Below are 22,492 nucleotides of genomic sequence, written 5' to 3' on the forward strand. Positions count from 1 at the left end.
GGGGGTGGGGGGGTGGGGGGGTAGGGATTTGGGCTCCCTTTCTCCCAGTGGAGCGGGGTGTACCGCACCGGTCCCCTTTAAGTTAAAAAAAAACTCTCCGGAGGCCAATGATTTCCCACTGGGCAGGAGACTTAAAGCACACAGACCCCGGGTCTTCGGGTCCTGCTGGACACCCAGCCTCACCTGAGACCGGCTCCAGAATTTCTGCCAGGCTTACTAAGAACCCACTGCCTAGAGGCCACCTTCAAGGAAGTAAAGGGTGGATATTTTCCATACTGCCTTATGGAGAAATGGTCTGAAGTATCTGTGAGGGGCCTCCAGCCTCAGTGTTAAAAATAGCCCTTCTCACTTTTGCTGGGAGAAAAAAAAAATGGCCACTGTCTTAGTGGCTATGCTAGCCCGGGTTTGTTTGTTTGTTTTATTCCTCTTCCTGGTTCTGAGGGCAAATCTTAGACTGAGTGTCCCTGTTCAGAAAAGGGGAAGTTGCTTTTCAATTTGTTTTTCTTGGGGAGGGGGGTGCTGTTGCCTTAGAGGGATTGCATTGCTCAGAGTGTGTGGTCCACACACACACACACACACACACACACACACGTGTGTTTCTGTGTGCTACTTGTTTCCTGTAGCTGCTTCCTTGCTTCTCTGGGACTCACGCATAATGTCATATATATAAATGTATAAATATATATTTTATTTTTTTTTAATTCCCTGGAGCTTCTGGTCCCTGTCGGTCCCTGCTGTCAACCAGAGGGAAGACTTGTCCCTTGTCCTACTCCCACATCCATAATGTTCTTTTTTTTTTTTTTACATCAATATAAAGATAAAAGAAAAAGCTGTGCTTGCTTTATTACTGGGGAGGGCTCCAGGAGGGAAGGCAAGGTCCAGATACTTGGGACTGGTGGGAGAAGGGGTCAACTTTAAGGTTTATTCATTTTTGTGAGAGAGAGTGAGAGGATGGGGGTGAAGGGGGAAAGGGGGGCGGGACAGGGGATCGGAAGCAGGCTCCAGGCTCTGAGCTGTCAGCACAGAGCTGGGGGGAGGGGGCTCAAACCCACAAGCCGTCAGATCCTGACCTGGGCTGAAGTCGGACGTTTAAACGACTGAGCCACCCAGGTGCCCCAGAAGGAGACAATTTTAGCTTTTGGGTCTCCCAAGTTACTCTCTCAAACCAGAATTAGTTAGGAGCAAACCGGACAAGATTTATCCTTCCTCAGGGTCCCATGAGCGCCTCAAAAATAACAGTATCTCCGAGTGCAATGTTTCTTCCAAAATCAACTCTCCAGGTTTCCCATCTCAGGAACAGACTCTGGGGGCTCAGAACCCAGGCGCTGGCTTTTCCCTGACTTCTGTCAGTTGCTCACCATATGCTGTCTATCCGTCCTCAACTGTCCGCCTCTCCAGGCTCCTGACCTAGCTCTAGGGTCATTCTGTTTCTCCTGAGCTAGGACTCCAGCCTCCTCCTTGACTAGCCCACCTTGGCCCCAGAGGGGTGCTCCTAACATCCAGGTCTGATGCTGTCCTCCTTGCTCAAATCCTTCCACAGCCTACAATCCACTACCTACAGGTAATCCCAAAGCTCAGTCCGGGCCCTCAGGATCTGACCCTGCCTGTATTCCCATCCTCAGCTCCATCTTTCCCTTAGTTCTCAGCTCCCTGACACAATGGAACTACTCCCTACGAATTACTCCTACAATGACTGTCCCACAGAACTTTCTGTTGTCCCGCCGGAGAAGAATCACAAATACCTAAACAGAAGTCCGCAAAAATCCCAGGGTCATGCAACCCATTTTCTGCACTTAGACTCCCGCAAAAGCAATTGGGGAGGGAGGGGACCTTCCGGAAGGGCGGGAAGGGGCTAACTGGAACAGATGCACCCCTTTCCGGCGAGGAGAGGCCTCCTTTTGGTTTCTGCAGTGTGCACCCCAGAATTCCGACCTACACTGATGCCTGCCTCCCCCCATGCTTGAACCCATTCTGGAAGGTATCAGAAAGAGCAGCTCTAGACCCCGGGGGTGGTGTGCTGGTGATGGAGGAAAGCAACCAAGCCGATCAAGGTGAGAGTCCCAGGTCAGCTTTCAGGGCCACTCCCACCCCGACACTAGTCCTCGGGCAGGGCGCACGCCTGGAGGTGGCTAGCAGGCCAGAACGCCCCCTATCTGGAGGGTTAGGAGGAGAGTCGGATTCCCTCACTCCTCTTCGGCTTCGGGAAGCCCGACCCGGATCCCCAAAATTCCCAGAGAAGGTGTGGTGGGCTTCCCGGGTCCCCGCCGTGGCACCCCGCCCCCTCTCGCGGGGCACGCCGGGAAGGGAAGTTCTCGGCTGCGTCGCCGCAACGAGAGGTCCCCAGGCGCAGACTACAGGTCCCAAGATGCATTGCAATCCGCAGCCCGCGGAGGGCCCTGGTTGCCCGTGGCAACAGAGCGGGTCTCCGGCAGCTGGGACCCCGAGGCGCACGGGAGCTGGAGGTGGGGGTGGGAGCCCGAGCGCGACCTGAGAGGCAAAGACGCGGGCAGAGCGAGGAGGGGAAACGGGAGGAGGGCGATAGAGATGCGCAGGGTTCTCCAGATCCAGAGAGGGACAGAGACTGAGCGGAGAGAAACGTGGAGGGAGGCGGAGACCCCCAGAGACGGAGAGAGAGGTCTAGTAGCCAGAGAGGGTGAGAAACGGATAAAGGTGGGGGGCGTGGGGGTGGGGGGAGGAGGACAGAGATCAAGTCCAACATTCGGAGAGAGACCCCCAGCGACAGAGGGAGGGATCGACAGCCAGAGAGTGGGTCAGAGAGGTTCGCAGAGACAAAGTACTTACAGAGACAGGGACACGGTGGGGAGAGGAAGAGACAGCGAGGACTGAAGGGGCAGGGGAGACACAGATTGACTCTCAAAGAGAAAGACACAGACAGGGAGACACGGTAGCCTGCAGAATCACAGACTGAGTCCCCGATTGAGAGAGAGAGTCCGAGCCAGAGAGACATGGATTCAGGAAAAGGGAGAGATTCAGGGAGACAGACACAGGAATCTATGGGACATACAGGGAGAGGCCCAGGGAGACAGAGGCCAGTGGGCAAGAGAGAGGCACCGAGACCCGGGGAGGGTGGCAGGATGAGCGACAGGCATAGAAGGAGACACACAGCAAAGAAAAGCGAGAAACAAGCAAAGAGACAGAGCCAGGAGCACTGGGAGAGGAGCAGGGAGACCAAGAGCGAGACATTGACACACAGGTTCACCCGGGCCCAGAGACAGGAAATCAGGGCTTGAACGGCGGCCGGAAAGTGAGACACCGGGCCTCCAGTGCACCACGGGGTCCCCAGCACTGGCCGCAAAGTTCGTGTAATGAAGCAGAGTGACCGTCAGACACCCCCAGATCCGGGTGGCGTCTCGCTGGGCTAACCGGACCCACGGCGGCACCCTCGTGGGGAGGAAGACTTGCCAGGCGACGGAAGGAGGGGGTGGGGGGCGGGGAGGGGAGGGCGCTGCTCGGAGGACGCCTCCTCCCCCCAGCCAGCCCCCGGAGCGGGCGTGCGCACGTGTGTTGGGAGGCGGGGAGGGCATTTGTCCCTGGTCTCTGGGAGGGGGGACGCCTTTAAGCTGAAACCCCGCCCCTCGGTCGTCATGGCAACGCCTCCCCCCAGCCGGGGCTCCCACATTTCAGCAGGTGCTTGAGCTTGGAGCTCCCGCCGCCGCCGCCGCCGCCCTTGCCTCGGGCTTCCCGGCGCCCCTGCCCTCCGCTCTCCGCCCTGCCCGCCCGCTCCCCCTGGCGGGGCTGGCGCGCCCCGGGGTGCGGCTCCCTGCCCTGCGCTCCGCTCCCGGAGGTGCCTCGCCCCTCTCCTTCCCTCCTCGCAGTCTCCCCGTGGCTGAGTGCTCTCCCGAGTCTCCGGCTCCTCGCCCTTCCACCTGTTTCCCCCTGCACCGCAGGATCCTGGTCCCTGCTACGTTCCTGGGGCCATGGCAGGCCTGGGCCCCGGCGGAGGCGATTCAGAGGGGGGACCCCGGCCCCTGTTTTGCAGAAAGGGGGCTCTGAGGCAGAAGGTGGTCCACGAAGTCAAGAGCCACAAGTTCACCGCCCGCTTCTTCAAGCAGCCAACCTTCTGCAGCCACTGCACCGACTTCATCTGGTGAGGCTGGGGGGCACGAGGGATAGAGACGCCTGTCACCCCAGACCCCGAGAGCTCGGGAAGGAGAGGGCTGCGACCCTGGCTCCTGGTCCTAGGGATAGAGGGGGCTGGGGCCCCGGACCCCTGGCTCTGAGGGAGGAGGTGCTGGGGGACCCCTGGGTCCGAGGGAGGAGGAGCTGGGGGCCTGGGCTCCTCGTTCTGAGAGAGGAAAGGCTGGGAGCTTGGGTTCCTGGGTCTGAGAGAGGGGCTGGGGGTCAGAATTTCTGGGTTCTAGTAAACGAGGCAGCGGGGGCTCGACTCCGGGGTCTTGCTACAGGAGGGAGCAAGATGCAGTAGGGCGGGGAGGGGCGGAAGGCCCAGGTCCCCTTTTCTGCACTGACCTCTGCTCCTTGATCTTGCAGGGGCATTGGAAAACAGGGCCTGCAATGTCAAGGTAAGAGCTGGGAATTCGGACTCCTGAGACCTTCAGGAGGGTGGAGGCTGGGGCCCCACAGCCCAGGCGGCTTGACACACGTGTTCTTTGGTCCCCAGAGAGGCGCGGGGGAGCCCGGGGCGGGGGGTGTGGCAGAGACACAGCCTGCTGTGGGGAGGGAGCTCTGACGGAGGGGCCACCGCGGAGGTGGTGCTGGGGGCCCCTCCCTCGGCCGGCTCCAGGTGGGGACAGATATTTGGAGAATCTGTTGCCATGGGAACAGGGAGATTTGGAAAAGGGGAGCTGAAAGGGGGGGCTGGAAATGCGAAGTCAGAGCCCCCCCTTTCAAGCTGCTGTCGCCATGACAACACCAACAGTCCTAGGCAGGGGCAGGACCGGGCGGGGTCACCGATGGGCGGGTGGGGGCCGGGTGGGGCTGGCGGTTCTGGGGGGCGGACAGGGGGGCGAGTCCTAAAGCACCAGCTGCCACTGCTGAGAACAGGGTGAGTCAGGGAGGGGGAGGCCTGCAAAGGCGCCCCCAGACTCACTTCTGCCCAAGTTCCTGCTCTCTCTGTGTTCTCCCTCCTCCTCGGCCTGCCTCTTTTCTTGCTTTTTTGTCTCTGTCCATAGGATCCTATTTTCTCTCTGGGTCCCTGTCTCTCTGTGGTCCTCGCTCGTCTCTGTGTCTCTGTGTCTCCCTTTGGCTGAGTGTAGGCACTGGGTTCTCTCTGCCCTGATTGTCTGTGTCTCTGTTTCAGTCTGTCTTTGGGTCCATCTCTTGAATTTCTGCTCCTGGTTTTCCTCCCCGACTCCGTGCTGGGGTCTCTCCTTTGATTTGCTCTCTATTGAACTCTGTTTTGGGGTCCCCCTCTCTCTGGTTTTCTTTCTGTTGGGAGTCTCTTTCTTCCTAATTTTCTGTCCGTTGGGCTCGCTCTCTGTCTCTGTGTCTATGATTCTGTGCTTCAGTTTGCAGCTTTGTGGTTCATCGGCGATGCCACGAATTTGTGACCTTCGAGTGTCCAGGCGCTGGGAAGGGCCCCCAGACGGACGTGAGTGCCCGGACGCCCGACTGTTCCTCCTTGGGCCGCGCCCCCGCCCTCACCCCCTCGGCGTCCGTCCCAATTTCTCCTGCTATTTTTAAGGCTGGGAGGGGAGGGGGGTTGGAGAGATAGGGGGAGCTAGTCTGGCCCAGATTCCCTGCCCTTGGCCTGGAAAGGGGAAATTCGAGGGGCTGAGACAGGCTGGGGACACAGGTGGGGGACAGAGAGGAGGCAGGGGTGAGGGGACCCAAGACCAACATTGGAGGGGGTGGGCTGTCATCCAGGGGCCAAGAGATTTAAAAAACAGACAACTATTGATGCAGACACTGAGGTAAGACAGAGAGAGAATCTCAGAAATGCAGAAAAAGATAATGGCAGAGACCCAGACAGAGAGACAGAGACAGCAACACAGGAGGAAGAAAAAGGCGAGCCACGGGGACCGAGAGACATAGAGACAAGAAACTCAGGGAGACAGGCTTGCAGATGCCCAGAGAGAGAAACTAGAAAATGGTAGCTGTGGAGAATGGCTTAGGAGATGCCAAGAGGGAAGCCCAGGGAGACCCTGCAATGCACACGCGCACACACGTGCAAGTACAGATGCCTCATGCACACACACACACACGTGTATTTGCATATATATATATATATATATATATATATATATATGCGCGCACATGTGCATTACGGACCCCCCCACGCACACACGCAGACACACACACCTCTCTCTCCCTCCCTCCGTCCCCTTCACGGCAGGGGGATGTCGGGGTGACTTACAACAGTGGACCCTGTGCCCCTGCACTTTCTGTCTGGCTTTGGGGCTCTTCTCTCTAAGCCTCAATTCCCCCCTCTATAAAATGGGGCTGAAGGTCTAGTGTTGACAAATAGAACTTTCTGGCAATGATAGAAATGTTCTCTATCTATGCTGTCCAATAGGACAGCCAGCAGCCCTACATAGCTGGGTAGAGGAGCACTTCAGAGGGGTCACCATGACTGAGGATGGAAGTCTAAAATTCCATTTAATTTGAATTTATTTAAATTTAAATAGCCACTTGCGGTTAGTGGCTATGGGGTGGGAGAGCATTAATCTAGACATCCCCAAGCTTATTTTTTTTTTATGTTCATTCAGTTTTGAGAAAGAGAGAGAGGGAGAGAGAGAGAACAAGTGGGGAAGGGACAGAGAGAAAGGGAGAGAGAGAATTCAAAGCAGGTTCCAGACTCTGAGCAGTCAGCACAGAGCCCAGCCTGGGGCTCAAACCCACAAACTGAGAGATCATGACCTTGAGCGAAGTCAGATGCACAACGGACTGAGCTACCCAGGTGCCCCATGCCCCCAGGGTTGTTTTGATAGTTCAATGAAGCCAAGTGGCTTTAGAGGCTAGCCCAGCTTTTGATGGGTTAGAGATAGTTTTACTTGTAGCAGATGGAGAAAGAGATGGAATGAAAAACTGAGACAGACAGAAAGGGAGAGAGAGATCTGCAGAATTCCATGGGACATTTTGCCAGCTGGTTAGGCGAAGAAAAGTGACGTTGTTAAAGAGGATATGATTTCACAGAACATATATGAGCCCCGCGGTCTACCAGCGCCTGCACATGGCATTGGTTTGCGGCCTCGCCTGCTCACCTCCGCCGCCACCACTACTTCTGATTTATTCAGCGCACGCTGCATGCACTCATCGGGTGTCTTGCATACAGTGCAGGACTGAATGTGCACAACATATATATAAGGTGAGGTGTTGTCCCTGTCCCAATCCGAGCGGACTCTCCTGAGCCAGAACCCTGGGCTTGAATCCCAGTTCTACTGCGAATTGGCTCTGTGACCTTCCGAAAGTTAACTGACTTCTTTGTACCTCCTGAGTTCCTCATCTGTAGAAGGGGGTGATGATCATGCCTACCTTACGGGACTGTTTTGAGGGCTAAATGAGTCGAGTACTTGGGATGGTACCTGAGAGCAATCGACACTATATCCCTTATTATCCTTGTAGAATTATGACTATTTCCCCTGAAGGGACAGAGCCAGAAACTGAGGCGGGGTCTTTCTCTATGGCACTCTGGCTTTTTCTTTCTTCTTCTTCTTCTTAATGCTTTTGATCTTGTAAGTAATGTGGATCAAGGGCTAAAAAGTGGTAAGGGCTTGGCAAGCATGATTTCCTTTAGACCCCTTTCAGGGAGACCTCATGGACCCGCCTCATAGGAAGGGTGGCAGAGTCTCTGGTGAGGGAGGTGGAAGCCACAGAGCTGGGTAGTGGGCAGGCTCAAAGTCTGGACGCTAAGGTGTCTAACTGGAGCTGCAATCCCGCCTCCTTTTAATAGCGATTTCACCTTGAGAACAGGGAGGGCTTGTCTCTGCGGACAGGTGGAGCCTGTGTGCTAGGTGTCCTGCCGAGGGCTGTCACGGGGCACATCACAGTGCAGCACCGCCCTTCCAGTTAGGGTCAGTGAAGATCTTTAGAGGCCCCGAGCATGGAAAGAGATCACCACACCTGAGTGCCATTCAAGATAGGATCCCCACTGATTTGCAAAAGAGGGGCACCTGGGTGGCTCAGTGGGTCCGACTCTTGATCTCGGCTCAGAGCATGATCTCACGGTTCGTGAGTTTGAGCCCCATGTTAGGTTCTGTACTGACAGTGTGGAGCCTGCATGGGATTCTCTCTCCCCCTTCTCCTCTGCCCCTCCCTTGCGCATGCTCTCTCTCAAAATAAATACATAAACTTTAAAAAACCCTGCAAAATAAATAAAAGCCCAGGAATATCCTTAATTTTCACCTAGGATAACTCTTTTTTTATGTTTATTTATTTTTAAGAGAGAGCGAGCAGGGGAGGGGCAGAGAGAGAGGGAGACACAGAACCTGAAGCAGGCTCCAGGCTCTGAGCTGTCAGCACAGAGCCTGACGCGGGGCTCGGGCCCAGGAACCGTGAGATCGTGACCTGAGCCGATGTCAGATGCTTAACCGACCCACGTGCCCCATCACCTCAGATCACTCCTGCAATGCATTTCTAGAAAAAACCAAACACCAAATTATTTAACACTCCGACATGGCCAGGGATGGGGAAGGAATGTCTTACTGGTGTCCTAAATTCATGCTTAATTGGACTCTGGACGTTGGGCATTGCTTCAAGATATAGACTGTTTATTTCTACTGGGCAGAGGAGGACACTGAGGCTCAAAACTGGGCACTAACTTGCCCCAAATCACACAGCTGGTAGATGGCCCAGGTCTTATTTAAACTCAGGGCTCTGTGGGGACGACAATACAATCACCAACAGTAACCACACTCGTTATAACAATATTTAGCGCATTTCACATGCCAGGCCTTGCTATGCCGTTTACACTTAATCTTTCTTCTTCTTTTTTAAATTATTATTTTAAATTTTTTTGACATTTTATTTATTTAAGAGAGAGAGAGAGAGAGAGTGGGGGAGGAGCAGAGGAGAGAGGGGGACAGAGGATCTGAAGAGGATCCCATGCTAACAGCACAGAGCCTGACAAGGGGCTCAAACCCACAGACTCTGAGATTGCGACCTGAGCCAAAGTCAGATGCCTCACCGACGGGGCCACGCAGGCACCCCCCAATTTATTATTTTTTAAAGTAATCTCTACACCCAATGTGGGGCGCAGATAACAACCCTGAGATCAAGGGTCACGTGCTCCACCCACCTACCCAGCCAGGTGCCCCTACCCTGATCTTTCACTAACTTAGAGGTGATGTTCCCCATTTCACGAGGGGCTCCGAAGAGGCAGATCAAGAGTAGACAGACGTTGACGGAGGCTGACAGTGAGGGGTCTGGGAGTCCATCGAGTCCTCGGAAAACAGCTCTGGGGAGGGGACGGGAGCCCAGGGACTGTGGGGGGCTAGGCGCCCCCACCTCCTTCAGGTTCTGCTCCGACGCCTTGTTAGTGCTGCCTGCCGTGATCACTCTGCAAACGTCAACGCCCGCACCCCGGGCCCAGCCTGCCTGCTCCGTGTCCCAGAGCAGCTGTCCCCATCCATCACACTCTCTCATGTATTCAGCTTATTTTCTGTCCTCCCCCGCCCCCTCCCCTAGAAAGTAAACTCCAGGTGGACAGCAGTTTTTTTCTTTGTTCACGGCCGGGCCTGGCACCAAGAACAGTGCCCGGCACACAGAAGTTAATAAGTACTGTAGCGTGAATGAGGGAGGCGGGGCAGGGCTGGGGAGAGCTAGGCGGACGGAGGGAGCGCTCTAAGGGCTTCTCTCCCCGGCCCCCCTCTGACGTGTCCTCTCGGCCCCCAGGACCCCCGGAACAAGCACAAGTTCCGTCTGCACAGCTACAGCAGCCCCACCTTCTGCGACCACTGTGGCTCCCTTCTGTACGGGCTGGTGCACCAGGGCATGAAATGCTCCTGTGAGTACTCCCCGCTCGCTGCTCCTGGCACCCCCTGGCGCTCGGGGCCCCCAGTCAAAGCGCCGTGTCTGGGTTCTGGGTAAGGCCGGGGGCTGGAGTCTGGAGTTGAGGGCGGCCAGAAGTGCCACCTCCCGTTTTGTCCCCCCTCTTCCCCCTCCCCCCCCGCTCCCCCCCACCAGGCTGCGAAATGAACGTGCACCGCCGCTGTGTGCGCAGCGTGCCCTCTCTGTGCGGGGTGGACCACACGGAGCGCCGCGGGCGCCTGCAGCTGGAGATCCGGGCGCCCACCGCAGATGAGATCCACGTCACAGGTGAAGCCCCGCCCCCTTCCAGGCCCCGCCCCCTTCACCCCTGCCGGAAGGTCACCGCCCTCCGCAGGGTTACGCCCACACTCCTGACCCCGCCTGCAAAGGCTGAGCGTCACCCGGCCACGCCCCTTCCAACCTGTTACCGTGATCCCAGCCTTGACTCTTGAACTTTCAGGGCCTGCCTTCCTTCCTGCCTGCCTGCCTGCCTGCCTGCCTGCCTGCGTGCCTGCCTGCCTGCCTCCCTCCCTCCCTTCCTTCCTTCCTTCCTTTTTGAGAGAGAGAGAGACAGAGACAGAGCACAAGTGGCAGAGGGGCTAAGAGAGAGGGAGACAATCTGAAAGAGGCTCCAGGCTCTGAGCTGTCAGCACAGAGCCCTACACGAAGCTTGAACTCACCAACTGTGAGATCATGACCTGAGCCAAAGTTGGATGCCCAACCGACTGAGCCATCCAGGCGCCCCTTTAAAAAATTTTTTTAACGTTTATTTATTTTTGAGAGAGGGAGAGAGCAGGAGCATGAGTAGGGGACAGGCAGAGAGAGAGGGAGACACAGAGTCCGCAGCAGGCTCCAGGCTCTGAGCTGTCAACTGACAGCTGGAACCCACAAACAGTGAGATCATGACCTGGCCTGAAGTCAGACACTTAACCGACTGAGCCACCCAGGTGCCCCTTTTAGGGCCTCTTACTGGCCATTCTAGATCAAGGTCCTTGGAAGGGGGGATGAGAGAAAACTTGGTTCCCAGGGAGGCTCAGGATCACTATGGGCGACATGGCCAGTGTCCTCACTCCGGGGTCCTGGGTCCGATTTCTGGGTGCCTGGCTGGGGAAAGGGCTTTAATGCCTTGTCTTCTGGGTACTGGAGCGGTAAGACACCAAAGACACCTGGGTCAGGAGAAAGGCTGAGAGCTTGGATTTCGGACTGCCGACTGGGGCAAACTGCGGGGGCCTCTTCCTACATCTCTAACCCAGCCTATGCCCCTTCACTTCCCCTCTCAGTTGGCGAGGCCCGCAACCTCATCCCAATGGACCCCAATGGTCTGTCTGACCCCTACGTGAAGCTGAAGCTTATCCCAGACCCTCGGAATTTGACAAAACAGAAGACCCGGACGGTGAAAGCCACGCTAAACCCCGTGTGGAATGAGACCTTTGTGTTGTGAGCTTCGGGTGTGGGGAAGGCTGTGGTGACTGACAGTGATCTGAGGGTCCCGGTGGCCCACAAGAACCCAGAGGCAGAGGTTGGGAGGGGTTGGGATAGAGGGATGCCAAAAAGAGGCAGAAAAAAAGGCAGTGGGAGAGGGAATGGAGTGACTGAGGGAGAGGGCTGGCGTTACAGAAGCACAGAGACAGATATCTGCGCATTTAATCTCCATGAAAGCCCACTACTTTAGAGTGAGAAAGAGATGGTGGGGGGGAGATGCTCAGAAGAAGGCACAAACCCAAAGAGAGACACAGACAGAATGGGGAGTGGGTGTGAGCAGGGGAGGGTGGCAGGAATAGAAAATGAAGCCAATCAATAAAGACAGAAGGACAGAGACCCAGAGGAAGGAGGGGGACACAGAGACTCAGCGGAGAGATCTGGAGAGAAAAGACAGGACACGGGGATGGGAAGGAGCCAAGAACGTGGGAGGACTGAACAGGACTGAGCTGCCTACATGAACTCAAGGTCCCGGTCCTGGGGGTGACGCCCTGGGTGGAGGACCAGAGCCGACGGGACACTTTAGACAGCAGGAGCAGACCCCAGCTCGCCCCGGCGGGCTTGCGGGCTCTGCCCTCTGCCAGCACCAGGGATGGGGGGCCCGGGGCAGTGGGGAGCTGGGCCCTCACTCTGCCGCCCCCTTCCCGCAGCAACCTGAAGCCAGGAGACGTGGAGCGCCGGCTCAGCGTGGAGGTGTGGGACTGGGACCGGACTTCCCGCAACGATTTCATGGGTGCCATGTCCTTCGGGGTCTCGGAGCTGCTCAAGGCACCCGTGGATGGCTGGTGAGGGCGGGGCCGGGGCGGAGGTGCCTGGGCCTCTCCATCTGTGTGTGCAGTCTGTCTCCTCTGGGCCACCCTCATTCTGCTTCCCTGCACTTCTCTCTCCCTCGCCCCTGCCCCTCTCTCCTCCTCCTTCCTTCCTGTGTCCCCCAACCTGGCCCCTCTCTTCCTCTCTCACTCTCTCTCTCTCTCTCTCTCCATCCTGTGTCTTTCTCTCTGTGTCTCTTCCCCCCTCCCCCCATACCCCTGCCTCTTCCGTGGGTGTCCCCCCTCTGCCCCCACTCCTGCCCCGCTCTGGTCTCCGTCTGTGTGTCAGGTACAAGTTACTGAACCAGGAGGAGGGCGAGTATTACAATGTGCCGGTGGCGGATGCTGACAACTGCAGCCTCCTCCAGAAGTTTGAGGTATTCAGGCCCCCCTTCCCCCAGGACGAGCACAGCGCAGAGCCCCCACCCTGCCCCCACTGCTTGCCTCCTGGCCCTGGGGCTCCTGCCCCAGGGTGTGATGGGAATTCGAGTTCCTATCCATCCCCATGGCTTGGGGGTCTGGAGTCCCAGCCCCTGCACAGGGGCATCCTCCTTCCTCAACCCGGGCTCTGACTCTGGCTCTCTTCTCCCCCTCCCCCTGCAGGCCTGTAACTACCCCCTGGAACTGTACGAGGTGAGTGGAGCTCCTGGAATGGAGGCATTTTCATCCCTGTGGTCTTCCTCTGTCCCCCCATGTCTTCTCCCTCCCCTGGTGTCAGTCTTCATGTCACACATGGGGGCTGAGCTTGGGTTTGGAGGTGGTCCTGTGCGTGTGGAGTAAGCCTAGCATCCCGGAGGTTAATCTGACCCAGAACTGGGTCACAGTCCCGGGGACTCAAATTCCAGGATGATGCAGTGCATTAGGGGTAGAGCACCGCCCTCGCCTCCCCCCCAGAGGAGACACTCGCAGGGCCTGAGGCGGGGTTGGGGGGGGGAATCCCTGAGGAGGCGACAGCCGAATTGAACCTTGAGTTTTTCTATTTCTCACAGTGGCCTTTCCTCCGTTGTTTTCTCACTCTCTCAACACCTATTTCCTGAGGTGTCACATTAGCCAAAGCCTGTTCTGGGAGTGGAATCAGTCCATTCCCTGGGGAGCTCCAATTTCAAAGTAGGAGAAAGTTGCAAATGGAGACATTCTCCAGGAAGGAATGTGTTTGGTGATAGAGGTAGCAGCCTCCAGGCACTAGGGAGCCCTGGGTGCACTGGGCTCAGCCTGGGGGGCTCAGCCTGGGGGAGCCTGAGAAAGCTCCTAGGGAATGGAGCCCCAGAGGAAGTGCCAGATTCTCCAGGCGCGGGAGAGGGAGGCCAGATTTCCAGGCTGAAGAATGGAAAGCCTTCCAGGCAGCAGGAAGAGCAGGTGCAAAGTCCCTGCGGTGGGAGCAGGTGAGGCATGTCAGCTGCACAGCAAAGACAGAGGGGCTGGAGGGGAGAGGGAGGGGAATAAGTAGGAAATGAAGCCAGAGAGGGAGGGAGTGTGTCTTGTCATTCACTGGAAGGATTTTATCTCTTAAACCGAGTGAGATGGGGTGGGCCGTGGGAGCACTGGAGGTGGCCTAAATGGTTTAGGTCTGAGCAAGACAAGGGCTCTGTGTCGAGAACAGGTGGTGGAGGCCAAGGGGAGGGAGGAAGCTCCGCGGAGACTCCGGTGAGAGGAGCGGAAAACAGTGGCGGTAACGGTGTCCAGATGCTGGGTGTGCTCTGAACCCACTCAGCCCTCGTGTCCCGGCTGAGGACATGACCTTCATCCATGCAGCACCCTCTGTGCTGGGTGACGCTCAGGCCGCAGAAAGGAGCGAGACACAGACTCTGGCTTTAGTGGGTTTTGATTTCTGGCTCTGCTGCTTATCTGCTGTGTGACTTTCGGCGAGTTATTCAATGTCTCTGTGCCAACTTCCTCTTCTCTAAAATGGGGAGTGGTGGTGATATCAGGGTTATCTCGTGGCACATAGTAATCTGTCTGAGCGTTCGTTATGGAAAATCAGGGCAAGTTCTAAAGCCAAGGAAGGGGGGGCAGAGACAATTTTTTCTCTCCATCTCTTCCCATCCTTTTCACTCCTGTGGATGCTGTCTCTCTGAGGCACATCACCTTGTCCCCCTCTGTGGTCTGACTCCCTTCGGATCTCTCTCCTTTCTCACAGCGGGTGCGGATGGGTCCCTCCTCCTCGCCCATCCCCTCCCCATCCCCTAGTCCCACGGACTCCAAGCGCTGTTTCTTTGGGACCAGCCCTGGACGTCTGCACATCTCTGACTTCAGCTTCCTCATGGTTCTAGGAAAAGGCAGCTTCGGGAAGGTAGGATTCCTGGGGCTCTGGGGGGAGGGGAGGCTGTCTGGGGGCGGGGGAGATCAGATTTCTGGTCCTTAGGAAGGAGGTATATGGGGGGCGCTGGGCCACTGAGTCCAGTGGGGTACCTGAGTGCCCCGGAGAAGACAGGCATAAAGATTCGAAGGCTGTTTCTGAGGGGGTGGTCAGCAAAGCCAGAGGGCCTAGTCCTCGAGAGGAGGGGACCTGGGATTCCCTTCCTTTGTGTCCCTGAAGGGGGAAGGCAGGGACCCGCACGCAGTTTCCAAAATGGACTGGGCCCTTTGGGGGCCTCTGTCGCTAGGTGATGCTGGCTGAGCGCAGGGGCTCTGACGAGCTCTACGCCATCAAGATCCTGAAGAAGGACGTGATCGTCCAGGATGACGACGTGGACTGCACCCTGGTGGAGAAGCGCGTGCTGGCCCTGGGGGGCCGAGGCCCCGGAGGCCGCCCCCACTTTCTCACCCAGCTGCACTCCACCTTCCAGACCCCGGTGAGGAAGGAGGGGGTTGGAGCCCGGCTCTGGCCAAGCATCTGTTCCCGGCTTCCTCGCGCGCGTACTCTGACTGGGCGTGGCCAGATGGATGGGAGCCTGACAGGGCGGGGCCTGAGCCAGCTTGGTCTTGAGTGGGTGTGTTTTTTGAGTGAAGGATTTTTGAGTAAAGGAATGCGTGAGTGTTGTGTGAGTAGCTGGGTGCTAAGTAACGTGGTCGTCGCTCTTGGATTCTGAGTAAATGCCTCATCAGAAACGGGGCACGTCCCGAAGACTGAGGAATGGAACAAGGAGTCAGAGCCCTCAGAGGTTTGAGAGGGCATGACTGCTTCAGAAAAGCTCTGGATGGGCATAGTTAGATTCCTGGATTTAAAAAATGTATATATTATTCATTGCAAATGAGGCCTGAAAAAAAATCTTTGGTTCCTAACAGGCGGTCAGGATTGCATTTGTGTGTGAGTAGGCACGGAAAGAGGTTTCGGTATTCTTGGGATTTCCTGAGGATGGTGGGCCTCAGGCTGCAATTCTAAGAGGGTGGGGCCAGTTCGGAGGAATAGGGATAGGGCAGGTTGAGAGTCTGGGGTGGCGGGGTTAGAATCGTCAGCTGCTCTGAGTTCGGATCCGGTGGACCCAGAGTGGGCAGGAATGGACGTGTCCTACCCCCTGGTTGGCACGTCCCCGCCTCTAAGCGCCACTACCCACCCCGCCAGGATCGCCTGTATTTTGTGATGGAGTATGTCACCGGGGGCGACCTGATGTACCACATTCAGCAGTTGGGCAAGTTTAAAGAGCCCCATGCAGCGTGAGTGTCAGCCAGGAGAGGAGGGGTGGGGCGGGGGCGGGGCCAGCCTGTGACCCTCTAACTCCCCGCCCCCTTCTCCAGGTTCTACGCAGCGGAAATCGCCATCGGCCTCTTCTTCCTTCACAACCAGGGCATCATCTACCGGTGAGCAGTCTGGGCCCTTCGGTGGAGGCAATCGGGTCCCGAGAAGGCAAGGGATCAAACTTGTAAATCTAGGGGCTCCTGGCTGGCTCAGTGACAAGAGTATGTGATTCTTGATCCGAGTGTCCTGAGTTCAAGTCCCACGTTGGGCCTAGAACTTACCTGAAAAACAAAACAAAGGGGTGCCTGGGTGGCTCAGTCAGTTGACCATCTGACTCTTAATTTCGACTCAGGTCATGATCCCAGGACTGTGGGGTTGAGCCCCGAATTGGGCTCCTCATTAATCATGGAGCCTGCTTGGGAGTCTTGCTCTCTCTCTGCCTCTCTCCTCTACTCACACACATGTGTGCTCTCTCTCTACAATAAACAAAAACAAAAATAAAACAAAAATCAAAACCTTGTGGCTCTAGCACATTGATCCCTACCCTTCCTTCAACTCCTGCCCATCCAACCCCCTACCTCCAGGGACCTGAAACTAGACAACGTGATGCTGGATGCTGAAGGACACATCAAAATCACTGACTTTGGCATGTGTAAGGAGAACGTCTTCCCCGGGACCACCACTCGCACCTTCTGTGGGACCCCAGACTACATCGCCCCCGAGGTAACCCTTCCCCTTCTGTCTTCGGTGGCTGGTTGTCTAACGTTCAAAATGTCGGGAGGCCTGACCCTGGGGTCTTTAGTTTTCCTTTTTTTAATGTTTATTTTTGAGGGGGGGAGAAGGGCAGAGAAAGAGGGAGACATCGAATCCGAAGCAGGCTCCAAGCTCTGAGCTTTCAGCACAGAACCTGACATGGGGCTGGAACTTACAAACTGTGAATCATGACCTGAGCAGAAGTCAGATGCTTAACCAACTGAGCCACCCAGGCGCCCCCTGACCATGGGGGTCTTCGCATGAGTTGTGGGTGACCTCACAGCAAGCAGAGCAGAGAGGCCTGTGCACCCAGTGTTCCAAGTGAGCAGAGCTGGGTCTCTAAACAGGCAAAGTGGGCAGACAGGGAGTACGTGTCCTAAAAGAGAGGGACCCTCTCTGCTGTTAAGAATCTCAGACAATAGCACCTGTTACAGGATTATTCTAGGTACTCTTGAGTGGGGGGGCCCGTGTCTCTCCACTGTCCCCCTGCCCCAGCCCTAAGCATCTCCTGAATCTTTCAAGTGAGCAGACTCTACTCTGACTCTTTGTTAAGGGGGTGGTGCTAATGATCTGACTGTATGTAAAGTAGGCAGAGTGTCCTGACCTTTCTTAGTGGCAGGGGGAAGCGTCATCCCTAATCTTTCTGGGTCATTCAATGCTAATGCTCAAATAATCAATGTCAGTGGTTTCAAAATGTGGCTGGGAATCAGAATTATCTGTGGAGATTCTGAAACATATACACACACTACTGACTCTCACTCTGGCCTACTGAGACTGGAATTCCTTAAGGCTGGGGAACAGCCCCCTAGATGAATCTTAAATGCATCCAGATTTGAGACTCTCTGGTGTCTGAAATTATCCCTTAGGCACCTGATATTTTAAGGAGAGGGTCTGGTTACTAAATATTCTAGCTTGGTGGAACTTCTGACTTGGTCCTTAAATAATCTTTATATTTGGGACCAAAGGAATGGTCTAAGCAGATAAAATTTTGTTTCAGAATTTTCCAAAAAGATGGAGCGGAAGTGTTTTGAGTGTAAAGAGTTTGTGTTGAAAACACTTAACGTGGGTCAGGTTCCCTGAGGGTGAGCCAGAGGGGGACTTCGGCTTCTTAAAGCACCCACCATGATTCCTTGCCTTCCATCCTCTCTCACCAGATCATCGCCTACCAACCCTATGGGAAGTCTGTTGACTGGTGGTCCTTTGGGGTTCTGCTGTATGAGATGTTGGCAGGACAGGTAAGGGAAGCTGGGGACAGGCTGGCTTGCCTAAGGCAACACAGCATGGGGTGCCACCTGTTACATAGCCTTTTTCTCAAAGGAGCAGGGTAGGAAGTGATGTCTGTCATTGAAGGAGGGTGCCAAGCAGTTGGGAATAGCATGCCTGGAAAGTGCTGTCCTTGGTTCTGAAGCGTTATTTTGCCACAGGCCTGGGATTCTTTAAACTTTGTTTTGGTGACAAGGACCCCATCTCAGAGCAGTGTGTTTAATTTTTTTTTTAATGTTTATTTATTTTTGAGAGAGAGAGGGAGCAAGAGTAGGGAAGGGGCAGAGAGAGAGAGAGGGAGGAGACACAGAATCCGAAGCAGGGTCTTCGAACTCATGAACTTCGAGATCACGACCTGAGCCGAAGTCCGACACTTAACTGACTGAGCCATCCAGGCACCCCAGAATAATGTGTTTAAATGCATGAAATAAAATAAGAGACTTACAAAGGAAATCAATCATATTGAAATATGGTTATAAAAACTTTAAAATTTCAATTTAACTTAGTTCAGCCAACTAAATACGTTTAATTTAGATGTACACAGTTGCTTAAATATTACACATTGGGTTGTGGACAAATATGTTATTTCCTATCCACGAGTTAAATAGAAATGTCTCACAGTGATGGGAAGTAAATAGGGAGGTCTACCAGCAACTTTGAAGGTGAAATACTAATATTTAGAGATATCTGCAACTCTGATGTGGTAAGAGATTCTTTGTGATTTCTGTTGGTGATGACGTCATAGGTACTACTGTTGTGGTTTTTGCCCACATTCATAATTGAAGGGAATGAGAAATTGCAGTTAGTGATTTTTAAAAACAAAGATATTTTCCCCCTGTCCAAGCTCACAGGCCCCTTCATTTGTACAAACAGACTTCCTAGACCCCACGTGAAGAATCCTTTTCTAGCTTTTGTTTCTCCTAATCTCATAAGACTGGAAGCCCCTCATGCAACCAGGAGAATGTTTTTACAGTTTTCCTGTATTTTTTCCTCTCTTCTATTTAAATGACATATTGTCTAATTAACACCCTGCTGATTTTGCATAGCGGACGAACACAGAACAGCAAAGAGGTGCAGAGAGCTGGTGCATTTGAGACAGGAAGCAAGAGTCTGAGAGCAAGAGGGAGAACACTTTGGTCGTTTGGTCAGAAACTTTCCCTAGGAATTTGGGGGGTTTCATGTTCACAGTGGGTGGTGAGGGCTTACAAGGTGGGGAGAGGCAGTCTGTCAAGTCTCTGATGCTTTATCTTCTCTCTTTCCTCAGCCCCCTTTTGATGGGGAGGACGAGGAAGAGCTGTTCCAGGCCATCATGGAACAAACCGTCACTTACCCCAAGTCGCTTTCCCGGGAAGCTGTGGCCATCTGCAAGGGGGTGAGAAATCCCTGACCCCCCGATTCTCCACACAACCCCTGCGCCCCACCACCACCATCCAGGGCTGCCCAGGCAGTGTCCCTGTGTACACAGAAAAGTATAACACAGAGGTTTTGTTAGAACATTAATTATTGACTGCCCTGCCATCACCTCCAGTCCAACAATGGCCTCTACTTCCTTCTCTGCTGTACCCACTCCTCAGCTCACTGCAGGGAGCACTGGAAGGCCAGGGCCTGCCTCTCCAGAATAGGGTGGATCAGGTGAACCTAAGTCTTGCCACTTTCCTTCCGGTGGGATCTGGGGCAAGCTGCCGAAACTCTGGGAGCCTGTCTCCTCTTCTGGGGTTATGGAGTGCATGTAGGATAAGGAGCCTAGCCTATGGCAGCTTTTCAGCAAGCATTAGCACCCTTCTGCTCTGGCTCCTGGCCCCATTCTCTCTGACTCTCACTCTTTGGGTTCTGTCTCATACCTCTGCCTCCATCTATGCTTGATGGGACTTCCTATGTCTCTATCATTTCTCCATGTCCCTTGGGATCTCTGTCCACCTTTTGCATCTCTGTCCCCCTCTCTCTGGGTATCTGTTACCCACTTACCCCTGACTGCCATGCACACACACTCTGGTCCTTCTCTCTCTGGAACTCCCCTCTCTTTTTGAGTCTCTGCCTTCATTTTGTGTCTTCATCCATTCTGCGGTTTGTCTCCTGGATCGCCACCCTTCTCTCTGCATCTCTGCGTCCCCCCCCCCCCCCCCATCTACTCTATCTTCCACCTTCTCTGGGTCTCTGCACTCCCCCTGGGTCTCTATCTCTCCCTCTGTCTCTCTCTGTCTCTATGCTGTGTCTCTGTTCTGCTATTTTTGTCTGTCTTTCTCATTTTCTGTGCCTCCCTGTCCGGGACCCTGTCTGTCTGTCTGTCTCTGTGTTTTCCACAGTTCCTAACTAAGCACCCAGCGAAACGCCTGGGCTCAGGGCCTGACGGGGAGCCCGCCATCCGTGCACATGGCTTCTTCCGTTGGATGGACTGGGAGCGGCTGGAACGACTGGAGATCGCGCCTCCGTTCAGACCCCGCCCGGTCAGCCACTTTGCGGGAACCTTGGCCACTCGGGATGGGAGGACCCAGGAGTTCCAACTCCTATATATGGAGGTGGGGTGGGGCTCCCTCTGCGGAGACGCCCTAGCGGGAGATGCAGAGGCCACAGAGGATGCGCAGAGACTCTAGAGGAGACAGGAGATGGGCTCAGGGGACACGGGGTGGGGGGGGCATGCAAGGAGCAGACAGAATTTCATCTCTCCTTCCCCTCCGTGCGCCCCACAGTGTGGACGCAGCGGAGAGAACTTCGACAAGTTCTTCACGCGGGCGGCGCCAGCGCTGACCCCCCCAGACCGCCTGGTTCTGGCCAGCATTGACCAGGCCGATTTCCAAGGCTTCACCTACGTGAACCCGGATTTTGTGCACCCCGACGCCCGCAGCCCCGTCAGCCCGCCGCCGGTGCCAGTCATGTAATCTCACCTGCCACCACTAGGTGTCCCCATCGCTCCCTCCCTACACCAGCCTTACCACCTCCCCACCCCCCCACCTCCTTCACCCCCTTTCCAGTTTAGATCTTGCCCCGCAGAATTCTGGCCTCTGCCCCGTGGGTGCTAGATGCCCCTCCCAAGCATTCCTGGCATTCTAAACTCCATACAGTGTCTAGAGCCTCACTGTGTTCTAGACTGCTGTGCTGAGCCCTGGACTCTCACCCACGTCAGTGTTCTGGACTCCGCTCTACCAGAATCTCCATCACTATCCCAACTCCATGGGGTTCTAGACGCCCTTTTGGTAGAATCTGTGTCTCTCCTTTTTTTTTTTTTTTTTAATTTCCTTTCTTCCTGGGAAATAGACTCATGGGGTGGGCTGTTCCAGACTTGGATTCTAGAACAGACCTTCACCTCTGACCTCTACCCCACTCCCCACCAACGACGTCCACTCCATCTGGAGTAAGCGGGAGGCTGTGCCCCCGTGATCCAGTGCGCCTCTTCCACACTCTAGGGATTCCTGGGATGTATGAAGAATCCTTACCCCAGCTGTTCTCAGTCAGCTTTTGTTCTAGACCCCCACCCTAAACCCATCACTGCTCGCCTGCCAGGTGCATGGCTCCAGTCCTGCTCGGAACCTCCTCCACCTCGCCTCCCTCCCCGCTCCCGTGCCTGCTACTCTCCGGGACTCTCTCCTCCTCCCCCCTTACCCACTCCTCTCCTCTTTGGCTCTCTCACCCGGCCACAGCTGCTGGAGAATAAATTTGGGATGCTGATGCTGGAGTGTCTGATGTTTTCTTCTAAGCTTGAAGAATGAAGGGGGGAGTGGAGGTGGGACAATGTACACGGAAACACAGGCGCGCGCACACACAGGATGAAGGTGGGGCGGCAGAGAGAGAAAGCACAGAGAGGAGACCCATAAAGCGGGGAGAACAGACCCCCAGCGGGAGAGGGAAAGACCAGAGACGGGGGTAGAGGGGGGGGCGTGAGGGCACAAAGTGGGCGCGCGTGCACAAGGAGGTAGAGAGGGACACACAGACCACTGCGGGGTGGCCGGTAGAGACACAGGCGTGCACATACTCACCCAGAACAACACACAAGCTTACAGACACACTGAAACCCAGAGGCTGGCGCGGGGTAGGGGAGAGCAGTCCCGAGAGGGGAGATAAAAGGCAAGCCTCCCGTTGAGGGCCGTGGGGGCTTGATCACTGGGAGACCCCCACGACAGAGTAAGCAAACAACCAGGGCCTGTAAGCTTAAGAGCCACTGAGGCAGAAGCAGGCGGACGCGCCCTCCGGGCCTCTTTGCCTTAACCCACTTGCGAGGAGGGGGTGGAAAGGAGTCCCAACAGACTACAGTTCCCAGCAGACCGCGCGGCGGACCCTTCCCCACCCCCACCCCCCAGGTGCGGCCCCTCACCGCCAGGGCTGATGGAAAATGTAGTCCCAGAGCCGGGGCAGGCCGGTTGAATGGTGTGCCTGGGTCTGTGTGTGTGGAGGGGACAGAGCCCCAAAGCTTCGCAGGCTCCCTCGGGGAGCCCCGGCGTCTCTTCGTCTCTGCAGACTCTTGGGATCCCGGGACTCGGTTTAGTTGCACGCTGGGGCTCCCCCCTGGGCTCCCCCAGCACCGTGGTGGTACCCCCATGCTTTGCCAGCCGCCCCCAGCCCCCGCTCCGACCCTCGGAGGGCGGCCTGCCCCTTTAAGAGTGGCCCCGCTGACATCACGGCGGGGGGGGGGGGG

At 55.7% G+C, this 22,492-nt stretch overlaps 1 protein-coding gene across 2 annotated transcripts; it reads left to right on the top strand.

The window, feature by feature from the left end:
• The first annotated feature begins 3,627 nt into the window (after positions 1-3,627).
• On the top strand, positions 3,628-21,530 carry PRKCG (protein kinase C gamma). Of its 2 annotated transcripts, XM_029924587.1 has the most exons (19): positions 3,628-3,805; positions 3,909-4,108; positions 4,510-4,541; positions 5,487-5,569; positions 9,811-9,922; positions 10,102-10,233; positions 11,226-11,382; positions 12,075-12,209; positions 12,523-12,610; positions 12,837-12,866; positions 14,371-14,523; positions 14,837-15,025; positions 15,736-15,827; positions 15,909-15,971; positions 16,434-16,572; positions 17,757-17,837; positions 19,130-19,237; positions 20,169-20,309; positions 20,553-20,741. In XM_029924587.1, exons 2-19 carry the CDS (start codon positions 3,939-3,941, stop codon positions 20,739-20,741), a joined length of 2,094 nt encoding a protein of 697 aa, XP_029780447.1. In that variant the 5' UTR covers positions 3,628-3,805; positions 3,909-3,938. The 2 variants fall into 2 exon arrangements, with proteins under 2 accessions (XP_029780447.1, XP_029780448.1); XM_029924588.1 differs by lacking the exon at positions 3,628-3,805 and having other exon boundaries at positions 3,939-4,108; positions 20,553-21,530.
• Positions 21,531-22,492: the final 962 nt, after the last annotated feature.

This window comes from Suricata suricatta, chromosome 16 (genome assembly GCF_006229205.1).
Source record: "Suricata suricatta isolate VVHF042 chromosome 16, meerkat_22Aug2017_6uvM2_HiC, whole genome shotgun sequence".
Classification (NCBI taxonomy): Eukaryota; Metazoa; Chordata; class Mammalia; order Carnivora; family Herpestidae; genus Suricata; species Suricata suricatta.